The following is a 23,040-nucleotide window of genomic DNA, read 5'->3' as shown; positions in this document are numbered from 1 at the left end:
AGAAGCAGTTTGGAGGGGGGGAAAAGAGGATGTGTCCCTACGGCCTCCCCCACCATCTGCCCACCACTGTCTGCCTGATTACTGACCCCCACCGCCTGTCCCAGTACTGCCCACTCATCAGCTCTTCACCTACTGCCTGAATTTAAGATGATCCTCCTATACATGGAAAATGATAATAAATGCATACATTTTCCACATATAGAATCTAATTATATGGGGGTCATCTTAAATTCAGGGTCACCTTAGATTTCCGTCAATACTTTCCTACAATGGTGAGATTATGATGTGATCTTTCAAGAAACTGCCCTGAGCTATTTGTTAAAGACTGATGGTTATCAATGGTAACTCTCTGCTTAGTTTTCACCCTTTTCCACCTCCATTGCGCTGGGCTGTTTGACCACCTCTTGATTTTCCAATTTCATTACTCTTTTCAGGTCATTCCAGGTTTGAAGCACCAGACTTGCCAAGAGGGATCAGGTCATTTGTCTGTGAGGGCTGATATCCCGCTACCACTCTTTGGTAGAAGGCAAAAGCACTGATAATGCAGTAGGTGCTGTGTAGAGTTGCCAGCTCTCTTTCAATCTATTTTGGCAGGTTTCATGCATGATGTCATATTACAGGCAACCCCCGCTTAGCGCTGTTAATTGGGACCTGAAAAAATGAGCATTAAGTGAAACCAAAAGTAGCTGATGACCCAAGATGGTGACCACAATTGTTTTTAACGACTTGAGATGGTGACTGGGAGCCTTATAACGAAACTCGCTGAGCGCTAAGCGAAACCAGGTATCGATTTCAAATGAGCGTTATAGCGAAATGACGTTAACCGGGGGTTGACCTGTAATTACAGCGCACACTTTACGCCGGGAAGGCAAATGCACACAACTATTACATTTTAAAACCCCACGGATGCACTGTATAAATCAGATCCGGCGTTTAATATTCATTTGAACGAGTGCCCTAACACTTCACGGCCCCGGGCGACTCCCGGCGGCGGCGGGTCGGCCTGGGGGGCCGCTCTGGTGCCGGGTGCGGACGGGCTGGAGTCGCTGCCCCCGCTGACAGCACCCGCCTTTTCAGCGTATTGTAGCCGGGCGGGCGCTCGGCGGCGCAGAGCCCGGCCCGGCCTGGCGCAAGTCCTGCCTCAGCTGCACGTGGCGCCGTCCGAGGGCAGCGCTGGTGCCCGCGAGCCGGCGGCCGCCCCGCCGGGTGTCGCTGTTTCGCTTCGCCGCGCGGACCTGTTGCACCTGCCGCGCCCCGCCCGCCCGCGCCGCGGTGCCCGCGCCTGCAGGATGCCGCCGGCTGCGCGCGGGGCGGGGGGGAGCCGCTCTCCCGGGCGCGGCCCCCCTCGCGGCGCGGAGTGACAGTCACTGGCACGCCCGCTCGCCCGCCCCCGAGCCGCGCCGCGCCGCGCCGCGCCTGGGCATCCTCCGGGCGGCTCCGACGCCGGGCGGCCGACGAGGACCCTCCCCGCGCCGCCGCCGCCGCCGCCGCCGCAAGTTTGGGCAAGCGGCGCGCGGGGCGGGGGCGCCGAGCCGCGCTCATCCGCGCCCCGGTCACGTCCGCGCGTGGGGCCGGGGGCCGGGGAGCGGCGCCATGCGCGCCCGGCGCCGCTGAGCCCCCGCACCATGGCGTACATCCAGGTAGGGGGCGCGGGATCCCCGTCGGGGCTGGGGCGCCCGCCGCCCCCTTCCCGGCTCGTCCCCGCGGGCAGCGCCGGGCGCACGGGACACTCACGGGGGCCCCGCGCCCCGCCGAGATGGCCTACGTCCGGGTAGGGCGGGGGCCGGCCGCGGGACCCCGGGGCGGGGGTGGCCGCGGGGACGGGGCAGGGCGTGCGCCGCGTCCTGCCCCGGCCCGAGCGAGCCGCTGGGGAGGGGGCTGTTGCCCTCAGAGCCACTCCTGCTCGTTGCCAAGGCGGTGGGGACAGGCAGCGAGCGAGGGACAGCACCGGGGCGCCCCCTTCTCTCCGGCTCCCCGGGTGGATAGGATCATGCGGATGAAATGGGCACCCAAACACTGGCAAAGGGGACTGGCCCATGAGCCCTCTGTGCCAGGATCCCACCCTCTTTCCCACTGGGTGGGAAACAGCTGGGGTGCACAAGCCCCCGAAAGCCAGACACAGAAATGTCCTCTGAAGGATCCGTGGGACCCTCCCTGGCGAGTGGCCTGGAGCCCCCGAGGGATACCACAACTCGCAGCCGGACCTGGCAGTGGCTGGATGTGCCACGGCGGAGTGAGGGCTTGTCTGCGTGGGCAGGTTTCTGTGCAGGAAGATGCCGGCATGCATTCGCAGTGCGATGGTTACCTCGTATTGACTGCCTGTGGAAGTGGAGGACTCCGTGAAGTGTTGGGGGGGCTGGTGCAGACTGACTGCTGTGTGCTCCAGCTTACTGTCTGCTAACTTTGCTGTGTGGACATGGTTTGGGAGCAGAGGGGGCTCTTGTGGGCTCACTGCCGTTTGAAATGCTAACATTGTAGACCAGGCCCTTGGACTAGTCATTTGATCTGGTGCAGAGGATGGGTTTGGATGCCTGTGGTTTTCCAGTTAAATGCTTGTGGGAGATGTCAGTCGGGAGTCTGGATTCTTACCCTGGTGCTCCCACTGCCTCTCCAGTTTGTGCCTTGTGTAGTTGAATTATTTTGCCTTGCTAAGTGTGTAGGTCACCCTTTCTCAGTTGCTGACCACAGTGCACTGACCTGCCTCACAGGCCTGGCCTCAGAGTGAGCCATTTTGTCAGCTGAGTTGGTTGAGATCCTGAGATGACAGGTTTTGTGGGTGTCCAATGCCCAGTGAGGACCGTAAGAAGATTTTTCCACTGATTTTGCTAGACTAAAATCAGGCTTTGGGTGAATACGGTATATTATCATCTCCTGTTTCAAAGGTGTGTACCTGGTTTAGGAGCATCAGTTCCACTGACCTCCAGTAGGACTTGCATGTTAACAAGGTGCTTCTGAAAAATTCACCTCTGCTGTTCTTTGCTGTCTATCTCTGATATCAAGGGAGTAGTGATGGGATGCTGTTAGTCCTCCCAAAAACCCTCTGGATCCCGTGTGATTTGTGGGAGTCAGAGCAGCTGAGCACACCAGTGTCCTAACGAGGTTGCAAAGGTCATGATGACAGTAACACCCTGAACTATGGCAGGTTCTGGAAGCCATGGTAGCAATGAACAGCAGGCAGCAATCTCAGCTACCGCTCGTTTACAAGGAGTTGTTTTATGACAGGACTTCATTTGTGGCAGAGTGACTCGCAAATGGATGCGCACATGGGCTGAGCAGATGGTCCTGCCTGTGTTTCCTCAGCAGATCTAGTACAATAAACTTAAGTTCAGCAGTGTCTGATGTGGCATTCCTTTTGCAGTCCCTGGAGCCTCGCCCTTTCTCCCAGGAGATGTGGCAGGTCCAGGCTGCCCACGTGTGCTGGGGCATCGGTGTTCTTCATTTCCAGCTGGGCTTGACCAGCACCTTCTGCCCATCACACTAGTCTTATCTTATGTCGTTTTCCAGCCTCTCCCCCTGTCCTCTGAGTGACACGGACAAAGACAGCTGTTCCCGTTCAGTTTGTTTTCATGGATCTGTGCATTCACATATTACATAGCACTGGCTGTTTATTTTCTTCCTTTTGACTGTGATGTTTGGCCCTTCTTTTTTGGGTCATCAATCCCATATTTCTAGCCAGGGCTTCTGAGGGAATTTAGGTGGGCAGTGGACTCCTGTTACTTCATTATGGTGAATGTAGGTAGCTTTGCTCATGCTGCTGGGGTTGCCCAGGGACATGCAGTATTTTGAAGGGGATACCGGTGGTTTTCTCCATTTACTGGGCACATGCAGCCAGTAGGGCTGTTGGGTGCATGTCTGCCCATTACTGTTTCCCTCGGCTGCACCTCCTGCTTCTCATGGTACATCCATGGAGTTGACCGCATGACATGACATGAATCCAGTGGGCTAGTTCAAAGGCACTTTAAGTATTTTGGGTGCAGCCTTGACATAATCCATAACCATTATTACCACAGTTTACTGCACAGATCAGGCCCCGTGGCTTTTTAAATGATTTATCTTGGGTATAGCCATATCAAAACACAAAGTTTTCCTGTCTCTTAGCCCTGGCTTCAAACAGAAACTGTTATTTTCACTAAGAGACGGTTTCAGAAAAATTGAAGATGGACATGATGCTCCAGAGTTTTCTGTAGAAAGTTTTTTGTTACATGTGATATACACAAGTACCTTTTAAGAAAGTCTGCCACAGTCTGCACCTTGTATATCAGTGTTTCTCAACCTGTTGGTTGTAAGAATATATGAAAAGTTGCAAACAAAGTTTAAAAATGGATCAGCGCACTTCAAAAATGGATTCTTCTTTAAAGGAGAAAAATGTGGGAAACTGTGGCTTTTCCTTTGCAGGCTGGAAGAGGTCTAGCCTGCAAGGGGCTGCTTGGGGCTTCTTCCTCCCCGCCCTACACAGTGAGGGGTCTGCGGGTCAGGAATGAGGGGCACTAGGTCAGGACCGGTCATTGCTGTTTACAAATGGGTCCTGGTACAAAAAAGGTTGAGAACCACTTCTGTAAAAAACACAGACATTAGAATTTGAATTTATATTTAGCAGGAGGGAGGAGCAGTCTACTGAAGATGTCCCTTTTATGTATGTGGTAGAGACAGCAGAGGAAATACAGCAGACATCCCAAATCTTGTCTTTTTAAAATAAAATGTTGGTGAATTTTGTACCCATGAAAGTAAAAGTGCTGATAGCTTTAGTTTTAACAAGAACAGCACAAGCTGATCATAGTCACTTAAGAGTGGGAGGATGGTCTTGCAATTAAAACACCAGTGCAGCACTTTGGGGACTCTTCCTAGCTCTCTCATTGACTTCCTGTGTGACCTTCGGAAAATCACTTTAGCCAGATTGTTAATGGATTTTTAAATATTATTTTAATTACAGTTGAATCTTGACCAAGATGTAACTCTAGGACTTGGATGTGATTTATAACTGTCACAGGAAATTGCGGTTGAATTGATGCTGTTCCCAGGTCTCCATGAGAGATATGGTCACACATCCTGTCCCCTTAATTGGTAGCTTCTCTTTTCTTACACAGTGAGCAAGTCTGCTGAGACTCTTCCAGGGAAAGGTGAGTAACAGGAGTCTGGAGGGGAGAAAGGGGCAGGGAGAAAATCAGTGCCCTGTTTGGACAGCTTTTTGCCTTACCTGAAATTATTTAGGGCAAACTCTGGAAATAGCATTACGTTGCTTAAAATTAAAGCCCGTCCTCAGGCTGGCAGGTGTCAGGCAGGTCACTTAGAGTTATTTGAACATTGCTAAACTGGTTTTGTCTTTTTCATTTTATTCCCCTTTGCTTCATCACGGATATCTAAAAGGACAGTTGGAACCAATAAATGAGGTGAGTTAATCTGATGATTCATTCCCTGTTTTCTTTCTGTCCAGAGAAGATGGTCTTGAATGTTCTGAATCTTTTCTAATGTCCTAGATAGATATGGATTACCAGATTCCTGGGTTTGTTTATAGAAAAACCATGGCGAGGGGGAAGGAGTAAATTTCATCTGTTTAAAATGGATGTGGAAAAACATCTCCTTGATGTAGTAAGTATGTAGCCCTTTGTGTCTGTCTTTGCAGCCCTGTGTTCCTAGGAGGGAACCTGCCCAAGTTTCTGCCTGGTGATACAGTACTGCAGACCTGACACATTTCAAGAATTTTTAGTGAACTAAAAAACCCCCTCCAATTTGTGGTTTATTAGGGTTCGTTGTATTCCGGCAGGGGCATCAAGCTCACCTTGTGCCCTGGGCCTGATTGGGGCCATAGGGCTCCTAGCAGGCCAGATTTCTTCCAGGGCACAGGATGGTGGCATTGGGGCAAGTGGCTGCAAGCTATGCAGGGCATTTGTAGTAGTACGTAGCTGTGCAAGCAGTGCTTGGCCAGGCAATGCCAGGGTGACCAAGGGCTGCATCACGCAGCCCTTGCTTGCCTTTCTGCTGGCATGCGGTAGGCCATGCCCGCTACTAACCATGCCTCCTGGTCTAATGGTAGCCCGGCAGGCCTGATGGAGCTCTCTGCAGGCTGTATGTTTGGCATCCTTGCATTATGGATTATGGGATTCACCTGAGAAGGGAGCCAGATTGAGAGACTGTCAGTCCTATGCACTGTTCTGTGAGCCTTCCCACAGACCCCAAGAAGGGGACAGGGATGGGTGGAAAAGGGATGGAGCCCTGGTACTTATTCCCTCTCCTCTCACTCCAATCAGACCTTGCCTGCTATGGACAGAAGGGGGTTGCTTCCTTTTGCTTGTACTGGCCAGCAGCAAGTCTCTGCTGTCCTGGAGCAAGGAAGGGAGAAGAGGAAAGAAATTGTAACTCCTTTAAACATTTCCATTGGGATGTTATTGGTGTAATGCAACAGTGCAACACCCCTTACGTTTGCTGTGTGGAGGGTTATGTATCTATAATATAGTCTGTATGTAGCGAACCACCAGCACCGCTGATGGTTATTGCTGTTACCATGCCAAATTAGGCTATCCAGGTCATTTCTGCCCAGGGCAAGTAACTTGCTTGTTACTAAAAGCAGTAGGGTGTCTTTTTCCCCTGCAAATTAATCACTGTGGTAAGGAGCAGGCACGCAGATTTGTGCCTAGGCTGATGCATCTTTATGACCAATCTATAAGGCTGCAATACTGTGCATTTATGTGGAGTGTATGACATCACCTGCTGACATATCATCAGTATTAAAGTGTATCCAGACTGTTGTGCTAGTTTTATTCAACTTTAAAATGCTTTGCGGAATAAAATTGGGATTTTTTGCTAACCTCCTGTTTTTACTTCTCCCTGCTGTACATTTGCTTTTGTATTTGTTTATTTGTTGATGCAGGTGAATACGTCTGTTTCCACTCCAGCATATTGTTCTGCGTTCATGTTCTGTAAATCACTCACTTGCTAACATACATAATAAGATATCGTACAAAAGCAAATACCTGCAGTGAATGTTTATTTCCCTGCCTATTTATGGCTTCAGTGAGATTGGGCCAATAACTGTGTGGCACTTGTCTGTTTATATAAATGGACTAAATGTAGTTCCTAATGTTCTGTTGTAGACACAAAAATGTAAATACAGCTGAGTATTATTTCTTGCTAGTGATCAACTGGTTGTAATCTTGTTCTTTGGTTTCCAATGGCCTCAGGGTCTGCTCGCTAGAATCTCGGATCTCTTGCTGTGCAGATGGACTTGTAGAAATTGTTGTCAGAAGTGTTTCGACTGTAGCTGTTGTCAGTCGAGTGAGGATGAAGTTGAAATCCTGGGACCTTTTCCGGCTCAGACACCAGCCTGGCTGTAAGTTTAGATGTGCATTTTAAGGAAAAATTATCTTCAGTTGATAACAGTGTGACAGAAGTAAAAGTATTTTAGCAATGTGGGGACATAAACTTGCCATAGCATAAACTTTAATACTTTCCAGATACAGAAGATGCCATACACCTGCTTAATGGTACCCTAAAATAAGAGTTAAATGGAAGGAATGTGTTTTAGGAGGGAAAATGGTATGTGTAGCTAGGATCCCACAGATCCTTTTAATACAGGTAGTCTTTGAAATAGAGCTGCGTTAGTCCTTAAAGGCAGACATTTTCTTGCAAACCAGAACAGTAAGTTGGTAATTGGTCCAACATTTTGTCTTGCAGAGCGCAAGACATTTCATTTAAACCTTATATCATCTTTAAAGCAGACTGTATTGTTTTGAGCCCTTTTAAGTCTTTGAGTGCTATATCTTTCTAGTTTCATTTCATACACATTCAGGCTGGAAGGGACCCTGGAGGATCATTGAGTCCAGCCCCCTGCCCCAGGGGCAGGAAGTCAGCAGGGATCATAGGATCCCAGCAAGATAAGCATCCAGGTGTGTCTTGAAGGCGTTCAAAGTGGTGCTTGAACCACCTCTAGCGGCAGTCTATTCCAAACCATGGGGGCTCAGACAGTAAGCAAGTTCTTCCTTAGTTTGATATGAAAACAAATGTTTAAGGAGATTTAAATTAATTTGTATGTTAACTTAGTAAACTGGCTGTTTTGGGTACATGGGATGCTAGCTTTTTTGGCAATGGGGAGTTATGGTCTATTCTACAGATTACCATACTCTAAACACCAGATAACTGTCTGGATGAAAAAGGGTGAAGACAGGACCTAAGCCACTCATTTGTTCTGTATAAGCTTGTCACCTGCATCTGTGCAGACCCTTTTAGAAAATGACTGAAATAGCTTTTACCTTTAGCTATTTACAAGACAAATCTCTAGTCATATGAGGACCTAGCTTGGCTGCCTTAAGCAAAATTGAATATCTGCTACTCAGGAAAACTTGACCAAAATATTGACTAGGCTTCTTTTAAGAGTGAAAAAGGGGTCTTGGAATTATTGTGATGTAGCCAAAGTAAGGGAGAAATTTTCCTAAGCTCCTGGGTGAGAGGTTCACTCTGGGATATCTTCATTTCAATGAGGCATGAGCTCCTAAGTCATTCAGGTGTTTTTTGAAAATGTCCTCTTAACCAGTAAATAGTTAACAATAATGCTATTTAGCTTTTATGGTGTGCTTTGATTGGCATCCATTTATAGAAAAGTCGGCATCATTATTGAAGCAGAGAGAGCTGAAATGACTTGGCCAGAGTCACTCAGCAGCCTGTTGGCAGAGCCGGGAGTAGAGCTCCGAGTCCTAGTTTGATGTGTTCTCTGCAAGGTTGTAGGGCCTCCCATGAAAGCATGTTACTTGACAATGAAGAGTTAAACCTGCAATATGTTCAGGGACTGCAACATGTGGGGTGCCCATTAATTGCTTCCTTAATGCATCACACTGTGCTGAGAGGCAGGGGGACAGATGGTTAGACACATGATCACTCCCATCCAGTCCTGACCGTTTCCTTGCTTTTATTTCTTGTCTGTCACATCTCTACAGTTTGCATGCAGATGCTACATAAAATGAATTCTTTTATGTTTTAAGTGCAGCCTCTTCTTGCTTTATTGGCTGTTTTGCACTGGGATAGCATTATGGTACAGCAGGGTTAGATGACCTATGTAATGGTTTTTAAGCGCAGTTTTTTAAGGGCCTGCTGTATGCCTAGAAACTGATTTACCTGCTGCTAATGGAAATTGGAAATAAAATCACTGCTAAATAAGGAAACGGTTTGTGCAAGAGAACACCATGATGCGGGCGTTTTATTGGACACAGAAAGCTATGCTGCAGAAGCAATTGAATACTTATCCCCAAGCAGCCATGCTCGTCATCAGGAGGACATAGAGGGGTTCTGGTAGAGGGCACGTAGCGGGGATATATCCACTGGAGACTACAAGTGGCTGGTCTGGCAGTAATTGACACTGCCTGATCTGGCCATAGTTTTTGTGCAGTGCTTAAACTACTTCCTCTGCCTCTATTTCTTTCTGGGCACTCAAACACAGGCAAGAAGCTAGGCAAGGTTGTCCTATAATTCTAGGACTGTCTGAAGCCCCGGACTCTGCAGCATACAGCGAGTGTTACCTCTTATGGACTCCTGAAGTGCTGCCTCCAGTCTGTGTTGTTGATCCGCACCAGTTCTGCTCCCCATACAATTCTTTGGAGCTAATTTTTTCGAATGAGTTAACAATGAAAAAAAGTTGTGTGAAACAACCTAATGGGTCAAATTTTGCAAACCTTTCTGATGCTGTGGTGCATTTGCTCATGCCAGCAGTCCTATTGGGAAACATTCATGAGTATTTTTGCTAATCCCATAATTTAAAGTATGCCATTTCAAGAAGCGGGGCAGCAAACTTCTGCACTTGCTCAAATTGGCTGCTGTCTCCTATTATTTTAAACGGGGCCAAATCCAAGACACCTACAGCTAAGATGGCAGCTCTTGTGGCCACTCTGTACTTGTAGCCAGGGCAGGAGACAGTGATAGAGCAGAGCAATGTTTAGTGGTGGCTGTGGGGACAAAGAGGGAAACAGAGGAATCTGAGGAATATGCTGGTAGGGAGGACAGATGTGACTGGAAGAAAATGGGGATATTCTGGGGGAATGTGAATACATAGATGACTAGGGTATGAGACAGAAAATGTGCTGAGGGAGAACGTTGGAAGGATGGAAAGGATAGACATGGGAAGACGAGTTCCTTCCCTAGTAGCTAATGGGAAGGCCACACTTTTGTGCATGCAGTTAAGGTAGAAATGTTCACGCAGACAAGTAGTGACTCAACACTGAGAACAGAAAACAACTGTTTTCATTAGCATAATATCAGGGTGAGTATGTTGAGAAGGGAAGGAGAATACCTGATATTTGAATGCTTGGAACTAGCAGCACTGTACTGCTTAGGGAGGCATGTGAGTAAGAGTTGGGGATGAGGCTCAAAATGAGGTATTTTAATGGGTAAGTTATTTTTAAATCACTCAGAGGGCCAGTTAACACTAATTGATTGTGCCTGGGAGCTGTTCAGACACTGTGGTGGACCATAATAAAAAAAACTTATGATGGAAGATGAATTTAAAAAGATCCTCATGCTGCCTTTAGATACATGCACTGAATTTGGGGAGCAGTTCAATGTACTGGATTCCTTCTCCGTTACTGAGAGTAATTAAAAATAAATCAGGACTCCTAATTCTTCTGTGCGCCCAGTAATCCCATCGATGCCATTTAGGGTGTGATTGGTTTTTGGGTTTTTTTTTTCTCCCTGAACCTTTTCATGGACTCCACGTGCCAGTTAACAAACTTGTTAATGTCTACATTTATTAGTCCAGTGGTTTTCAAACTTCCTAAAGTCACGGGACCCTTTCATATCACTTCTGCTGCTGTGGAACTCCTACCCCTATCCTGAGGACTGACATGGAGCCTGGTGACCTGGCTTGGCAGTGCTCACTGCCGAAGGCTTGCTCTGTCATTACCTCAGTCTTGTTAGAGAACCCCTGATGACCTACTGTGAAACCCCAAGGTTGCATGGGATACGGTTTGGAAACCACAGTATTAGTCCATCTCTGCATTGCACCTGCTAACATCTGTGAGAATCCAAGTATGCTGGGAATGCAAGATTGGGCGCCAGGGTTGCCAATTTAAGTTCTTTTCTGGAGACGCTTGATTTTTCTTGCTCCCTGAATCATGGCAGCTTTAAAAAAAAATTGCCTTGCTGAAACAAATCTAATTATATTGACCTGCACACATGGTAAGTCCTTATTGTCATTCCATAATGATTGTTTGCTTCCTAGCCTTGGCAAAAAATTGGCAGGGAACTGGGGTACTTGTCAGCTATGCATGTTGTGAAATACCCAACATAAAAACTCCAAGATAAATGCTGTGTGTTCTGTGAGATTAATTTGAAATTAGAACTCAATTCTTCTTCTCAGAGGTTCTGATTAAACAAGAACCGAGCTATTCTAAATGGAGCCAAAGTTTATTTGAGTAAAAATGATAGTGGCTCAGTAGCAATTTCCTTACTAAAGGTCATCTGTATGTTATTAACTCACTATTATGTTTGTCTGTTGTAGAACATCCTTAATGCTTTTTTATCCCCTCCTGATTTTTTTTTTCTTGCTCTTGCTTTCTCCCCGTTCTGCGTGCTTGCTTCTCAGACAGAAGTATAAGCACTATGACCCCAATGCTACATTTGGACACTCTAACCTGCACTGAGACCTGAACGAGTTATTTTTATGTCTCTAAGCTTATATCCACTTGCAAGATTTGAACAACTTTAACAGTTTGCACCTATTTTTGAAAACTAGTCCCTTGCTCCCTTAACATATGCTTTAAATTTGATATGTTTTTTTTCCCAGGGGTTGTGAAGCTTGAGACTGTTCAGATTTGTAAGCACTGCTACATATTTCCTGATTTCTTTATTCCAGATTTAGGGCCAGGGATAGCTTCAGATCTGGAATTCCTTCTGTGGCTGGCATTCGATTTGGTGTTGCCTGCTTCTTATCACTCTAATACAGTCACAGTTTTGAGGCAAATGACTCCACATATTCAGTTTCTATCTACCATAGCCAGAAATACAGGAAGAAGGAATTGGGAGCAAGTGTAATGATCATATCTGTTTGTTTGCTGAACTTTGGCTGCTATCTGTTGCAATTTTTCTGAGTTCTCATTGTCTTGTGGCTTAACCAAAACATGCATTTAATCTTTGGTGTTTTCTGTATGTCATACAGTACTGTTTAGTTCCCTGACTTGAGCGGGGTGACACCAGGCCTTCACTGGTGTATCTGAAATCAGAATCTTTACTTTGCAGTCGGTGTCTTCATTACTGTGGGCTCTTGCTCTTCTCTGAGCTGAACCACTGAGATTTGATTTGTTGCTTCATGTGAGCCCTTGCAGCTAGTGGGAGGTTCATGGTTTTCATTGAACTATTTTATGTAGAAGTATTAAATTGCAATGTAAATTGTGCATGGATTTTTTATTGTACTCTTACGAACCTTTGGGCATTTTGAGCCTTCTTGCAGGCTGTGCACCTCACTGATGCCGCCTTATTTAAATTCTATCAAAAAAATGTAGCTGAATTGTTGTCCTCCCAGGGACACTTAGCTGTAGGAAAGTGGATAATGAAACAGACAGGGAGTTTTAAAGGAAGGAGTTTTATGTCCATAAATCATATTTTATTGTCTCAAATACCCAAACCTTAATGATGAATTTACAACAATATTTTTTAATGAGCGCGAAGTTTTTGATGGATGTGAAAAGATCACTCACAGTTATTTTCCATGTAGGTTTATTCCTAATGAGCCATAGTTTCAGAACATAACTATAAATATACACTACTAGTTAACCTTACACATTTTCACCAGATAGATGACCAGAGTGCTAAGGGCTCAGGGCATTCATGTTTGAAATATATAAGTATACCTGTGTAGATGTGTGTTAAATTGCATTGCTAATACAAGTCAATTTTTTTGCTTGTATGCTTCTGTCCAAAAGAGAGAACAGTGGACTCTGTAGAGGACTGAAGTCTGATATCTAGTCTTCTGTTTTCCAATGGGAACTAAAGAATGAGTTGTAGCACCCAGGTTTCTGTTTAGACGATTGGAAATGGGGTTTGTTATTCTATTTGTGATGTATCTAGTACTCTTACTGGACTCGTACATCCCATGGCCTGTCCTTGTAACAGGATAAGCAATCAGAATGAGGAAAAAGATGGAGACTCTGATAACACCACCAGCGAGCCACCTCCAACTCCACAGGATACTTCCCCTGACAGGAGGCGGTCATCATCAGATACTTCACGGTCCACTTATAGTCTTACAAGGCGGATTTCAAGTAAGATTATTATGAATGCAGTGTCAATGTAATTTTTTTGTGTAAATCAAAGCTTGGGTTAGTGACTGGTCTTCTGCCTTTTACATAGAAATTCTGGTCATGCCTAAGGTTTGATTTGCATTTGACTACAATTTAACAGTTCATTGATTTGATTGATTAAAATCCTGTGTTATTCCATAAGTGGAAAAGGGTAAAAGGAGCCAGGCTTATGTTTTAACAAAATGCAAAGGATGACTGTGGCAATCACACACCAAAAAATGGGCAGAGGTGAAAATCTATTTGATGTTCATACTTACATTTCAGTAAAAAGAGCTCCAGTCATGGGCCACAGTTTTATTGTGCAGTTGGGCAACCACAGAACAAGAACAGCCCATGCTCCAGAGAGCTGACCATCGACAAGAGGCCATGATGACATCTTTCCAGCTACTGACATTGCTATTTGTTTATTTCTCTTGTTTAGGTCTAGAATCGAGAAGGCCAAGTTCTCCACTAATTGACATTAAACCTATTGAGTTTGGAATTATAGGAGCTAAAAAGGAAATAGTTCAGCCAACTATCCTGAGAAAAACCTATGCCCCAGATGACTACTTTAGAAAATTTGAACCAAGACTTTATTCCCTTGATTCTAACAGCGATGACATGGACTCCTTGACAGACGAGGAAATCTTATCAAAGTATCAACTGGGCATGCTGCATTTTAGCACACAGTATGATCTGTTGCATAATTATCTAATAGTGAGGGTAATTGAGGCTAGAGATCTGCCTCCTCCAATTTCCTATGATGGCTCAAGACAAGATATGGCTCATTCTAACCCTTATGTCAAGATATGTCTCCTTCCTGATCAGAAGAACTCCAAGCAGACAGGAGTAAAACGCAAAACGCAGAACCCGGTGTTCGAGGAGAGATACACATTTGAAATCCCATTTTTAGAAGCCCAGAGAAGAACTCTGCTTTTAACCATAGTGGATTTTGACAAATTCTCACGCCATTGTGTCATTGGCAAAGTGTCGATGCCGTTAAGTGAAGTAGACCTTGTGAAGGGTGGACACTGGTGGAAGGCCCTTGTTCCCAGTTCTCAGGTAATGGAATTTATCAGAGGTTTGTTGCCACTATGTTCTTACTCTGTATGATTCGTTTTCCTTTAAGGAGTTAACTAAAGTGCTAAATAGAGCTGTTGTCACCCAAGAAGCACAGTATCTCTTGGACTGAAAAGACACTGGCCATGTTTTGGGTATCATTCATACCTGTGTTACTCTGGTACACATTCGGGAGGCACCCCCTCCCCCCCCGCACACGCGCGCGCACACACACTCTCACTCTCACTCTCCCCCCCCCCCTTTTTTTATCAGGCTGGCCATTTGGGCTGCCAAGGAAGATCTGCAGCCAATGGAGAGGAGAACAGAAAAACCTGTCAGCATATATAATAGAAACTGCCACAAGTTGCTTCGTGAATTGGCAGCTTCCAGGAAGACCTTTTCTATAGATATAGCTAGTGGGTGTGCAAATCCTTATATTTGTGTGAGGATAAATCCTTCTCTGCAGTGGGTTGTGCTCACTGCCAGTGACTGTAGAGAAGCTTTCCTTCCTGGAAGATGAACACTCTTTTGACTATCAACAGACCCCTGCTTTTGCAGGGAGTCTTTGGCCATTGATACCTCTTTGTTATGAGCTGATACCCAGAAGACCAGCCCCCTTTAAGAAATGTTGGATATCCTACCTGTTATAGAGTTATTCTTGGTGTGTTTCTGGAAAGATTGATAGAGAAATATATGCCCCAAATTAATAGGAGGCATGGGATTTATTTTCATTGCATTTTTGAGAGACGTTAAACATGCAGTATAGGGAATCTGATAGCAAGGATATTTTGCATGTGTATATGTTTAGATCTTGACAAAGGGCTAGGTCATGCTTTGTGATGTACTGAGTGGAAAGGGCAGGTAGGCTCTTTCCATATCCCCTTGTGAGCAGCAGTGCAGGGCAGGGTCTCTTTCTTCCCATTCCTCACAAGAGTGTTGGGGAAAAACACCTGGCCAGTGCAACAACCCAAGTATGGCAGTAGGATGTAATAGTATTCTCCAGTATCCCAGTTAGCAAATATGCTGTGGCCACCAGCACATGCTAGGCAAGGTTCATGGTACCCTGATAAAAAAGGGAAGGAAATAATATATTACTAGAACTCTTTTTGGACCTAACTGTCTTGCATTGCTCTGTTCCCATCTGCATTGCTTAGCTCCACGTGGTAAGGACAGGAGTTTGCCTTGAGTAAAAGACACTGTACTGTTCAGAATCAGTGTGATACTTTTAGACCTCACCAGTTGTGGGACTGCAATTAGGCAGTCTTCATACAGCTTCTTTCAGTTTTTCATACAGCTCTGTCTGATCTTTCTCTGGTGGCTAACTGCTTCTTACCAGAAAGCCAGGTTAGCCCTGGTGAAGAAATCAGTCATTTGCTGAGCTCTCTTGCACTGGTGCACATCTGAGTCAATTCTGTTGACTTGTAGGGATTGCTCCTGACTTACACTGTTGCAGGTAAGGTCAGGAAGCTGGTGCTTGAGTTCAGGAAGCTGCCATGTCTGTATACAGAACTCCAAAGCTGCTGATTCTCCCTCGTGTCCCACCCCATGTAGGCATCTGAGCATAGGGGTTGGAAAGTGTCTGCTGCTGTCTTCGCCATGAATGTATATGTCTGTAGGTGATTATGCAAGGGGCTCTTTGTTTTTTGTTTTCCCCAAGTATTTGATTGCAATAGAAATGGCAACGTTTTCTTTTTGGAATAAAAATAGCATTATGGGATTGGGGACAAAAGCAGCCAGATTCCAAAAAGGCTGTGCATATAAGTGAATGAGACCAGACATTACTAGGCTCATCTTATAACCTTTGCCTTTTTCTCCCTCGTCTTTATTAACAAATGCCTACAGCCACATCCTGTCCTCAATTACATTTGTGTAAGTTCTCACTGGAGTGAGTTGGCATATCTGAGGGCAGCAGGCCAAAAGATGCACTTGTTATTTATAGCCACACAACCCCTCTGTGACCCAACATTTTTTTTCCAGCTTGCCTTTGGCATGAGTAATGTTTTGTTGTTATATTATCATTATATGTATTAGTAGCATGGGCTCATGTTCACTTTGGCGCCTTCTAAAGCTATTAGAGGCCCAAATGTACAAAATTGGCTTTGGGTCAAACTGAGTTCAGCCTTTGACTGGAGTTTCTCCGTGCCTTGCAGATATGGCTCTAACATGTCTGGTGATAAGGATGTAACTTCTAGCTGGTCTGCAAACTACTCAGTCAGATATGCTGCTGATATAACTCGGTTTAGCTCCTTTGGCATTCGTTCACTTACAACTCACAGCCGCTGAGAGTCTGGCCTGGAGGCTGTAGTGTCTCAAGCTATCTCTCATTAGTGAAGAAAATATCCTGCATCCTGGGGTCTGTTGTACTTCAGCGTTGGTTAGAAGTCTACCACAGACTCCTGTTACTTATATTAGAATGTGGTCCTGTTGATACACATGGGCTAAGTTTGTCCCATGTGGGGCTGGATTTAAGGAACTTCCCCCGCCCATGAATCTCAGTGCAATGGCTGAGTTTTGTTTTTGAATTGATCAGCCAAGTTCTCAACATAATGGCCTCCACTGAAGTGAAGTAGGTACAGGTATGGGTAGGATTGTGTCCTCTCTGTTCTTTGAAGGGTGTAGGAAAGTCTGCTCTGACCCATGCTCTTACTGTTTCTGGAGGCCCTTACGCCCACCTGGTGTTGACTGCCAACACTCTGCCTCTGCCGTGTTTTCCTCCCACTCTGCCCAGATGTATGTAGGAGAACAGAGTAGAGGGCAACTGTAAATCAGTCTTCTGTGGCCTGGACCATGCACATCCCTGACTATAGAGCAGTGCTTTCACATGTGTTATATTATGAGCAAGCAGGGTATGTACTGCTCTCACCAAGGCCATTGATACCAATGAGGCTACTGGGGCGAGGAACAGAATTAGTGTTGGAAAATATCTGTTATCAGCAATTAAGGTTACTTCTATTTAGGGGCATGCACTTGGATATTTGCGTTAAAAAATCTGGATTAAACCACAGCAGTGCTGGGCATCTGAAATTTCTCCAGGCCTCTATGTGTTGGTAAGGGAGGGAAAGTGGCACTGTGGTGATTCCAAGTTCTGTAGCTTCTGTTAAGTCATAGATTTAATAGATTTCATAGGCATTAGGGCTGGAAGGGACCTCGGGAGATCATCGAGTCCAGCCCCCCGCCCAAAGGGCAGGAACTCAACTGGGGTCATAGGTTCCCAGCAAGATAAGCATCCAATTTGCTCTTGAAGGTGTTCAATGTAGGTGCTTGAACCACCTCCGGTGGCAGGCTGTTCCAGACCTTGGGGGCTTGGACAGTAAAGAAATTCTTCCTTATGTCCAGCCTGAAATGGTCTCGCAGTAGTTTATGACCGTTCGACCTTGTCATCCCTTGGGGTGCTCTGGTGAACAAACGTTCCCCCAGATCCTGGTGGTCACCCCTGATAAACTTATAGGTGGCCATCAGATCACCCCTGAGCCTGCGCTTTTCCAGGCTAAAGAGCCCCGTGGCTCTCAGCCTGTCGTTGTAAGGTCTGCTTTCCTGATCATGCTCGTGGCTTTTCTCTGGACTCTCTCAAGCTGCTCCACATCCTTTTGAATTGTGGAGCCCAAAACTGGATGCAGTACTCCAGCTGCGGCCTCATCGAGGCCGAGTACAAGGGGTGAATGACGTCCCGGGATTTGCTTGAGAAGCATCTATGGATGCAAGCCAGCGTTTTGGTCGCTTTAGTAGCTGTAGCATCGCATTGCAGGCTCATGTTCATCTTGTGGTCACTGATGACCCCCAAGTCTCTTTCTTCCGTAGTGCTAGCCAGCGTAGCACTGCCGAGCCTATAAAAGTTGGATCATTGTCCAGGCAGATCAGGCGTACTTTGGGGACATTTCAACTTCTGCATCAGTCCAGAATCTGCTTTACCCTATTTTCTTCCACCTTTCACCAGGCTGCGCCACAGTCCTTTGGAGAGGCAGCACAGAACCCATCTCAGTGTCCTTATTCAGTAACTGTCTGGTTTGTGTGCACATTTCAAAGTCTTCTACTGTGGAAAAGACCATTCAGGGTGTAAGAGGCAGGTCATCTGTTCAGTACAGGATATGTTTTAATTCTGTAACACTTGTGCTGGTTAAGTACCCTGTGCATCCTTCCGATGGAGTTTTGGAGAGGCTTTTCATAGTTAGCTTGTCCCAGCAAATGTCTTCATGTCCTCAGATTGGATGCACCTTGAGTCCTTCAGAGCCTAGGGCTGCCTGAGTTTTACTGCATCAGTCTGTCTCAGTGGAGACCCTTTTTTCTTTTAAGTAATGACAGTTGAAAGTGTGACATGGAGTTAAATAAGAGACATTGCCTGGTCCTAACTAAATGGAGGGTTAAATAGAGAGCAGCTGTCAGGGGAATTAAGACTACACTGCAATTTTTGCTCATTACATTCAGCAAGTCTTTGTGGTCTTAGTCTTTGGGGAAGAAAGACACTGCTGTCGGAGTACATGTGGCCTACCAGTGTTGTGCCTGGGGTTGGGAGTGAGACTAGGAACAGCTGCTGTCTGTGTTGGGCACTGCCATGCAGGGCTGCTGCTGTTCTGAATGTCATTGGGTCTTTTTGCCAGGTCTTATTCAGTCCCAGATAGGGTTCTTGCATACAGCACTGATAGCGGCACACATTGACATTTCTGATATTTAAAAAAAAAAAGCAGAGTAAATCTCCCTCCTAAACTAAACCAAATTTTACAGGCCTTTTTATACCCATAGAAAAAACAGAAAAGGCATGTATCAATTAAATCCTTTGTAGATTGCTTTAAAAGGAGGAAGGAAAGAATTGGTGTTCTGATTCTGAGTCCCTCTTTTCTTCTTCACCCTTTCTCCCTGGGCCACAGTACAATGACAGACTGAGGTGTGTAGAAAATTGTTGTGAAACATCTGCAGTCTAAGTAGAAAGTACAGGAAGGTATGTGGTATCTTGTCTTTGATTTTTCTCAGTGAGAAGATCCCTAAATGAGTAAACCCTATTAATTTTTAAAAACTAAGTATTAATATTTTATAGTAAAAAAATGCAGTTGTATGGATTTTTTTAGAAGCTCCATCCTCAGGATGACAAAAATTGCTATTTTAAAAAACATGAGTTTGCTTATATCTTCCACCCACCTTCACTTTAATATCTTTGAATCTGAAGCCCAGAATAAGGTATCCTAAGACTTCTTTTCAGGATAACAATGCAAAACAGCAGTACTATGGTGCAGATCCTTAACCGAGATAAGTTTTCATAGCACCATTGACTTCAGTAGATCTCTGAGAACTCGTAGCTGCTGGCATCTTTTCCAGGTGATAAACCAACCAAAAAACTCTGTGGTGAGAAAATACTAAAGTGGTCAGTCCCCTTAGCAGAGAGAGAAACAAATGATCAGGCCAGAGACAAGATATGTAAAGATAGGAAGCAAGAAGTGTAATTTAAAAATAGGCAGGAACTTGATGAGCTGCAGAGAAATGGAAAGTTGGTCCAGATGGCAGGAGCTGCAGAAGAGAGAAGGTTTTCTCCTGAGTAGCGGTGAGTGGGCAGAGATGATGAGAGTTGTAAATGAGCAAAGAACGTGGGTGTAAAATGCTATCAGACCAGAATGGCACCTGCTTTGCCCTTATTTGGCTCAGATGCACATGACTATTACCCTGTACTACGCTGGGCACAAAGGCTCTGAGGTGGTATAAGGTGAAGCAAGCCTATGGACGGTGTTGTTAAATCTGGGTCCTGGAATAAACAGTGGGGCAAGCTGTGCAAAGGCATGTACAGCTTTTAATTTTAAGGGTGTTGGTTCAAATCCAGTCCAGATCTATAATGGTGATGGCTGTTCGTTAGCCAGAAGCACGTGAAATTTCCTTAGCTCAGTTCCCAGGTGAGTAGACAGGAGTCTGCATCACAAAAAACACTGTTACAGCTAAGACCTTTGCTGTCAGAGGTATCCAGGAGTGAACTTGCATTGGAACTGTACTTTTCCCTTCAGTCCTTAGGAGCTGTGTCTTTGGTTAGGAACTGGGGCATTGTGATACTCACCTACCTTGTATAAGTACTAAATAAATGTACAGTAACCAGAGTTACTGTACAATAGCACCAGCAAACGTCTTTTAGGTGATGCTGCTGTGCAGTAGCGTATTAGCACTGTTAGTGCTGTGATGTGCTCCTGTGCAGGAATATTTGGCTGTTGCGCAGTCAGTGTTTCGTGCAGATGTGCCCAGAGAGACCTATTTTACATCAGACCCTTGTGTGCTACCAAATAGGAGAGCCTGCTATGGTTCCAGCAGAAAGAGATGAATACATGGCAGGAGTAATTTAATTAAAGCTCCCCATCTCTGTCAATTCAAATGGCAGCAACTTGAATCCAGCCTCATTCCACTCCCTTCCTAGCATATTGCTCTCAAAACACTCCAATGGACATACGAAAATTGCCATATTGATTTTTAAGTGTTATTAATGGCATGGCAAAGTCTCAGCAATGGAGCCCTGGTTTCTCTCCTAAACTGATGATTCTGAGTCACTCATTTATTTCAGCAGCTGCTAGGTTTTGGGGCATGTTCAAAATACTGACAAAGTCTCTTACATGTTCAGTTCTCAGTGACTTGGAGCCAGGAATGTGGAATCTACTTTCATGCTGACGCACAAAACACTGGATCAAACTGCGGTTTCAATAGCCTTCCTAAAGAAGTCTTTCTGATGGATTTTTCTGTGTGCTCATTTCTGTCCAACATTTCAGGATTCTCTCTGAAAGATATTACAGAAGTGTGCTTTTATTTACATAGTTTTACAGTTTTACGCTTCACAGCCAAATACAGGGGAGTAATTTACATTTTCAAGGGGTGATGTTGGCTGGTCCCTAGACCCCAAATTCAAAAGCTGGGGAATCGCGCAGTTAAGAATGAATGTAGTAGTATTCACAAGTCTTCCAAAAGGCGTGCTGGAAGTGGTACAGGTAAAAATCCCAGAACTAGCTCATAAGTTACATCACCAGTTTCAATTTCCCACCAATGAGATCAAATATAAGCAATAGTTTGTGTTGACTTCTGAGCTAGACGTCAAAATTAGCATTTCAGAGTGCTGCTGAAAGACTGAATCTCTTGTAAAACATCCAATCAGAGCAGAGTGCAAAATTCAGGGCAAGAAGCCCATTAGACTCCCAGCGAGCCCTAAGACATAAGCACCCTGAGTACCAAAAATGAGCACCTCTCAAAGTTAAAAGTAAAACACAGCAAGCAACTCCTTCCTGTTGTAGCAAGCATGTAGATATGGCTTAATGTCCAGAGGGGCAAAAGGAATTTCTAACTTGAAATAATTGAGTTTCCCACTCCCCCTAAAGTTAAGAATCTTCTTAAGGTTATTGCTGAATTGAGGCCAAAGTGCTGAGTATCTTACCAGGTTAACACCTTTTACCTACAATGTGAAAGGTATGGGCATAAACTCCTAAGTGAATGCGGAGTCCTTTAGGGTGCAGACAGACATGACAATTTTTGGCTGATCTAACCACAGAAAGTGGTCTATAGCCATGACCAAACACATGCAAGTGCATGGCTGCAGACTGCTTCAAAAATGGCAGATCAGGTGAAAATCTGAACCCTCACTAGGGGTCACATGAAGACACTTCAAAACAGGGTGTTTTCTGTAACTTCTGTCCACACTGTTTCCTGCCCTCAAGCTGTTTTCAGAACAGGAGTGGGGACAGAGAGTCTGGGGTTTTTTCAGCCCCCACTGGAGGGTGGGATGAGTGTTAGAGTTCCCCACTCTCCCCCACCCCAAGGTGAAGGAGCTCAATTCACCTACACCACCCTCCAGTGCTGGCTGAGGAACACCTAGAACAAGCTCCCTCTCTTCCCTTTCCTCCTTCCCATTCTGAAACAGGGACAGGCTGGGAGAGAGGAGGGGTTGTTGCTGGAGGAAACCTGCAGGCTCCCAGCCAGCGGCTAGATTCCCCTCCCCTCCTGGAACCAACAGTGAACTTCTGTTTGGTCGGGGGGATTGTTGTAACTCAGAATGCTTCCCACAAAGCATTCTCGGTTACAGTGGGGAGCTGCACTTCTGTCTCCACCCTAGTGATCAACAGAACAGGTAGGTGACAGAGAAAATAGGGTAAAACCAGGGAGGCAAAAGTGTCACATTGCTGAATAGTGATTCATGCTGAAATATTGCAACAAAGCATAACTTAAGACCCGATTACAGGAGGGGCAGGAGAGTTCCTGCCTTTTAGTTGCAGGAACTGAGCACAGACCTTGGTGTGTTATAGCTTGGAGTTCAAGTGCATTATGGTGGATTGGTTCTGTCAACTAGTGAGGGGTCCTTTTTCTACTCAGACTTTTCCTTTCATATAGTAGTGATCTTATGCAGATAAGGGTGCCTCCTCCCAACCTGGGACCAGGAGACTGTCACAAGAGGCAGAGTAGGCTGGTGTTAGTGGATGAGTCCCTCTAGGCATGGGATTTAACTCTTATTAAATAAGGGTGGGATTTCTGCAGTTAAATTCCTGCATGTTTATTGGTGATACACTAGTACTAAGAATACTGGGGATGCAGTAGATTAATTTTAAAGCACCGTTTTCTAGTACTCACAGAGGCAGACACTAGAAAATAGCGCTTTGAACTACTGCACCAGACCGCATGTGTAGACACTGACTGGGAGCAAATTGCTCTGTCAGCCCAGGCAGCAGGGGGCCACAACAGCTGCCTGGCTAAGCCCCGGGCTCGGGGGAGCAGGGAGGAGCTGTCC

The 23,040-nt window shown here is 45.6% G+C and overlaps 1 protein-coding gene across 4 annotated transcripts in view; it reads left to right on the top strand.

The window, feature by feature from the left end:
- Positions 1 to 1,484: 1,484 nt before the first annotated feature.
- The window catches only part of SYT17 (synaptotagmin 17), a 72,628-nt gene continuing 51,072 nt past the window's right edge, over positions 1,485 to 23,040 (top strand). For 2 of the 4 annotated variants that reach the window (XR_016438724.1, XM_090024196.1), the window contains exons 1-6: positions 1,485 to 1,640; positions 5,370 to 5,387; positions 5,479 to 5,586; positions 7,176 to 7,324; positions 13,087 to 13,235; positions 13,696 to 14,315. Coding sequence is in view for 3 of the 4 variants with exons in the window: in XM_090024196.1 (XP_089880322.1) it covers positions 1,626 to 1,640; positions 5,370 to 5,387; positions 5,479 to 5,586; positions 7,176 to 7,324; positions 13,087 to 13,235; positions 13,696 to 14,315 (1,059 nt within the window). In the remaining variant the exon portion in view is untranslated. Of the gene's footprint in view, positions 1,641 to 1,671; positions 5,388 to 5,474; positions 5,587 to 7,175; positions 7,325 to 13,086; positions 13,236 to 13,695; positions 14,316 to 23,040 lie in introns of those variants that run through there. The other 2 variants (XM_090024197.1, XM_090024198.1) reach the window with 2 other exon arrangements.

The sequence above is a fragment of the Crocodylus siamensis genome, chromosome 12, assembly GCF_052110815.1.
Source record: "Crocodylus siamensis isolate JL-2025a chromosome 12, ASM5211081v1, whole genome shotgun sequence".
Classification (NCBI taxonomy): domain Eukaryota; kingdom Metazoa; phylum Chordata; order Crocodylia; family Crocodylidae; genus Crocodylus; species Crocodylus siamensis.
This window is presented reverse-complemented; position numbering and strand designations above follow the sequence as displayed.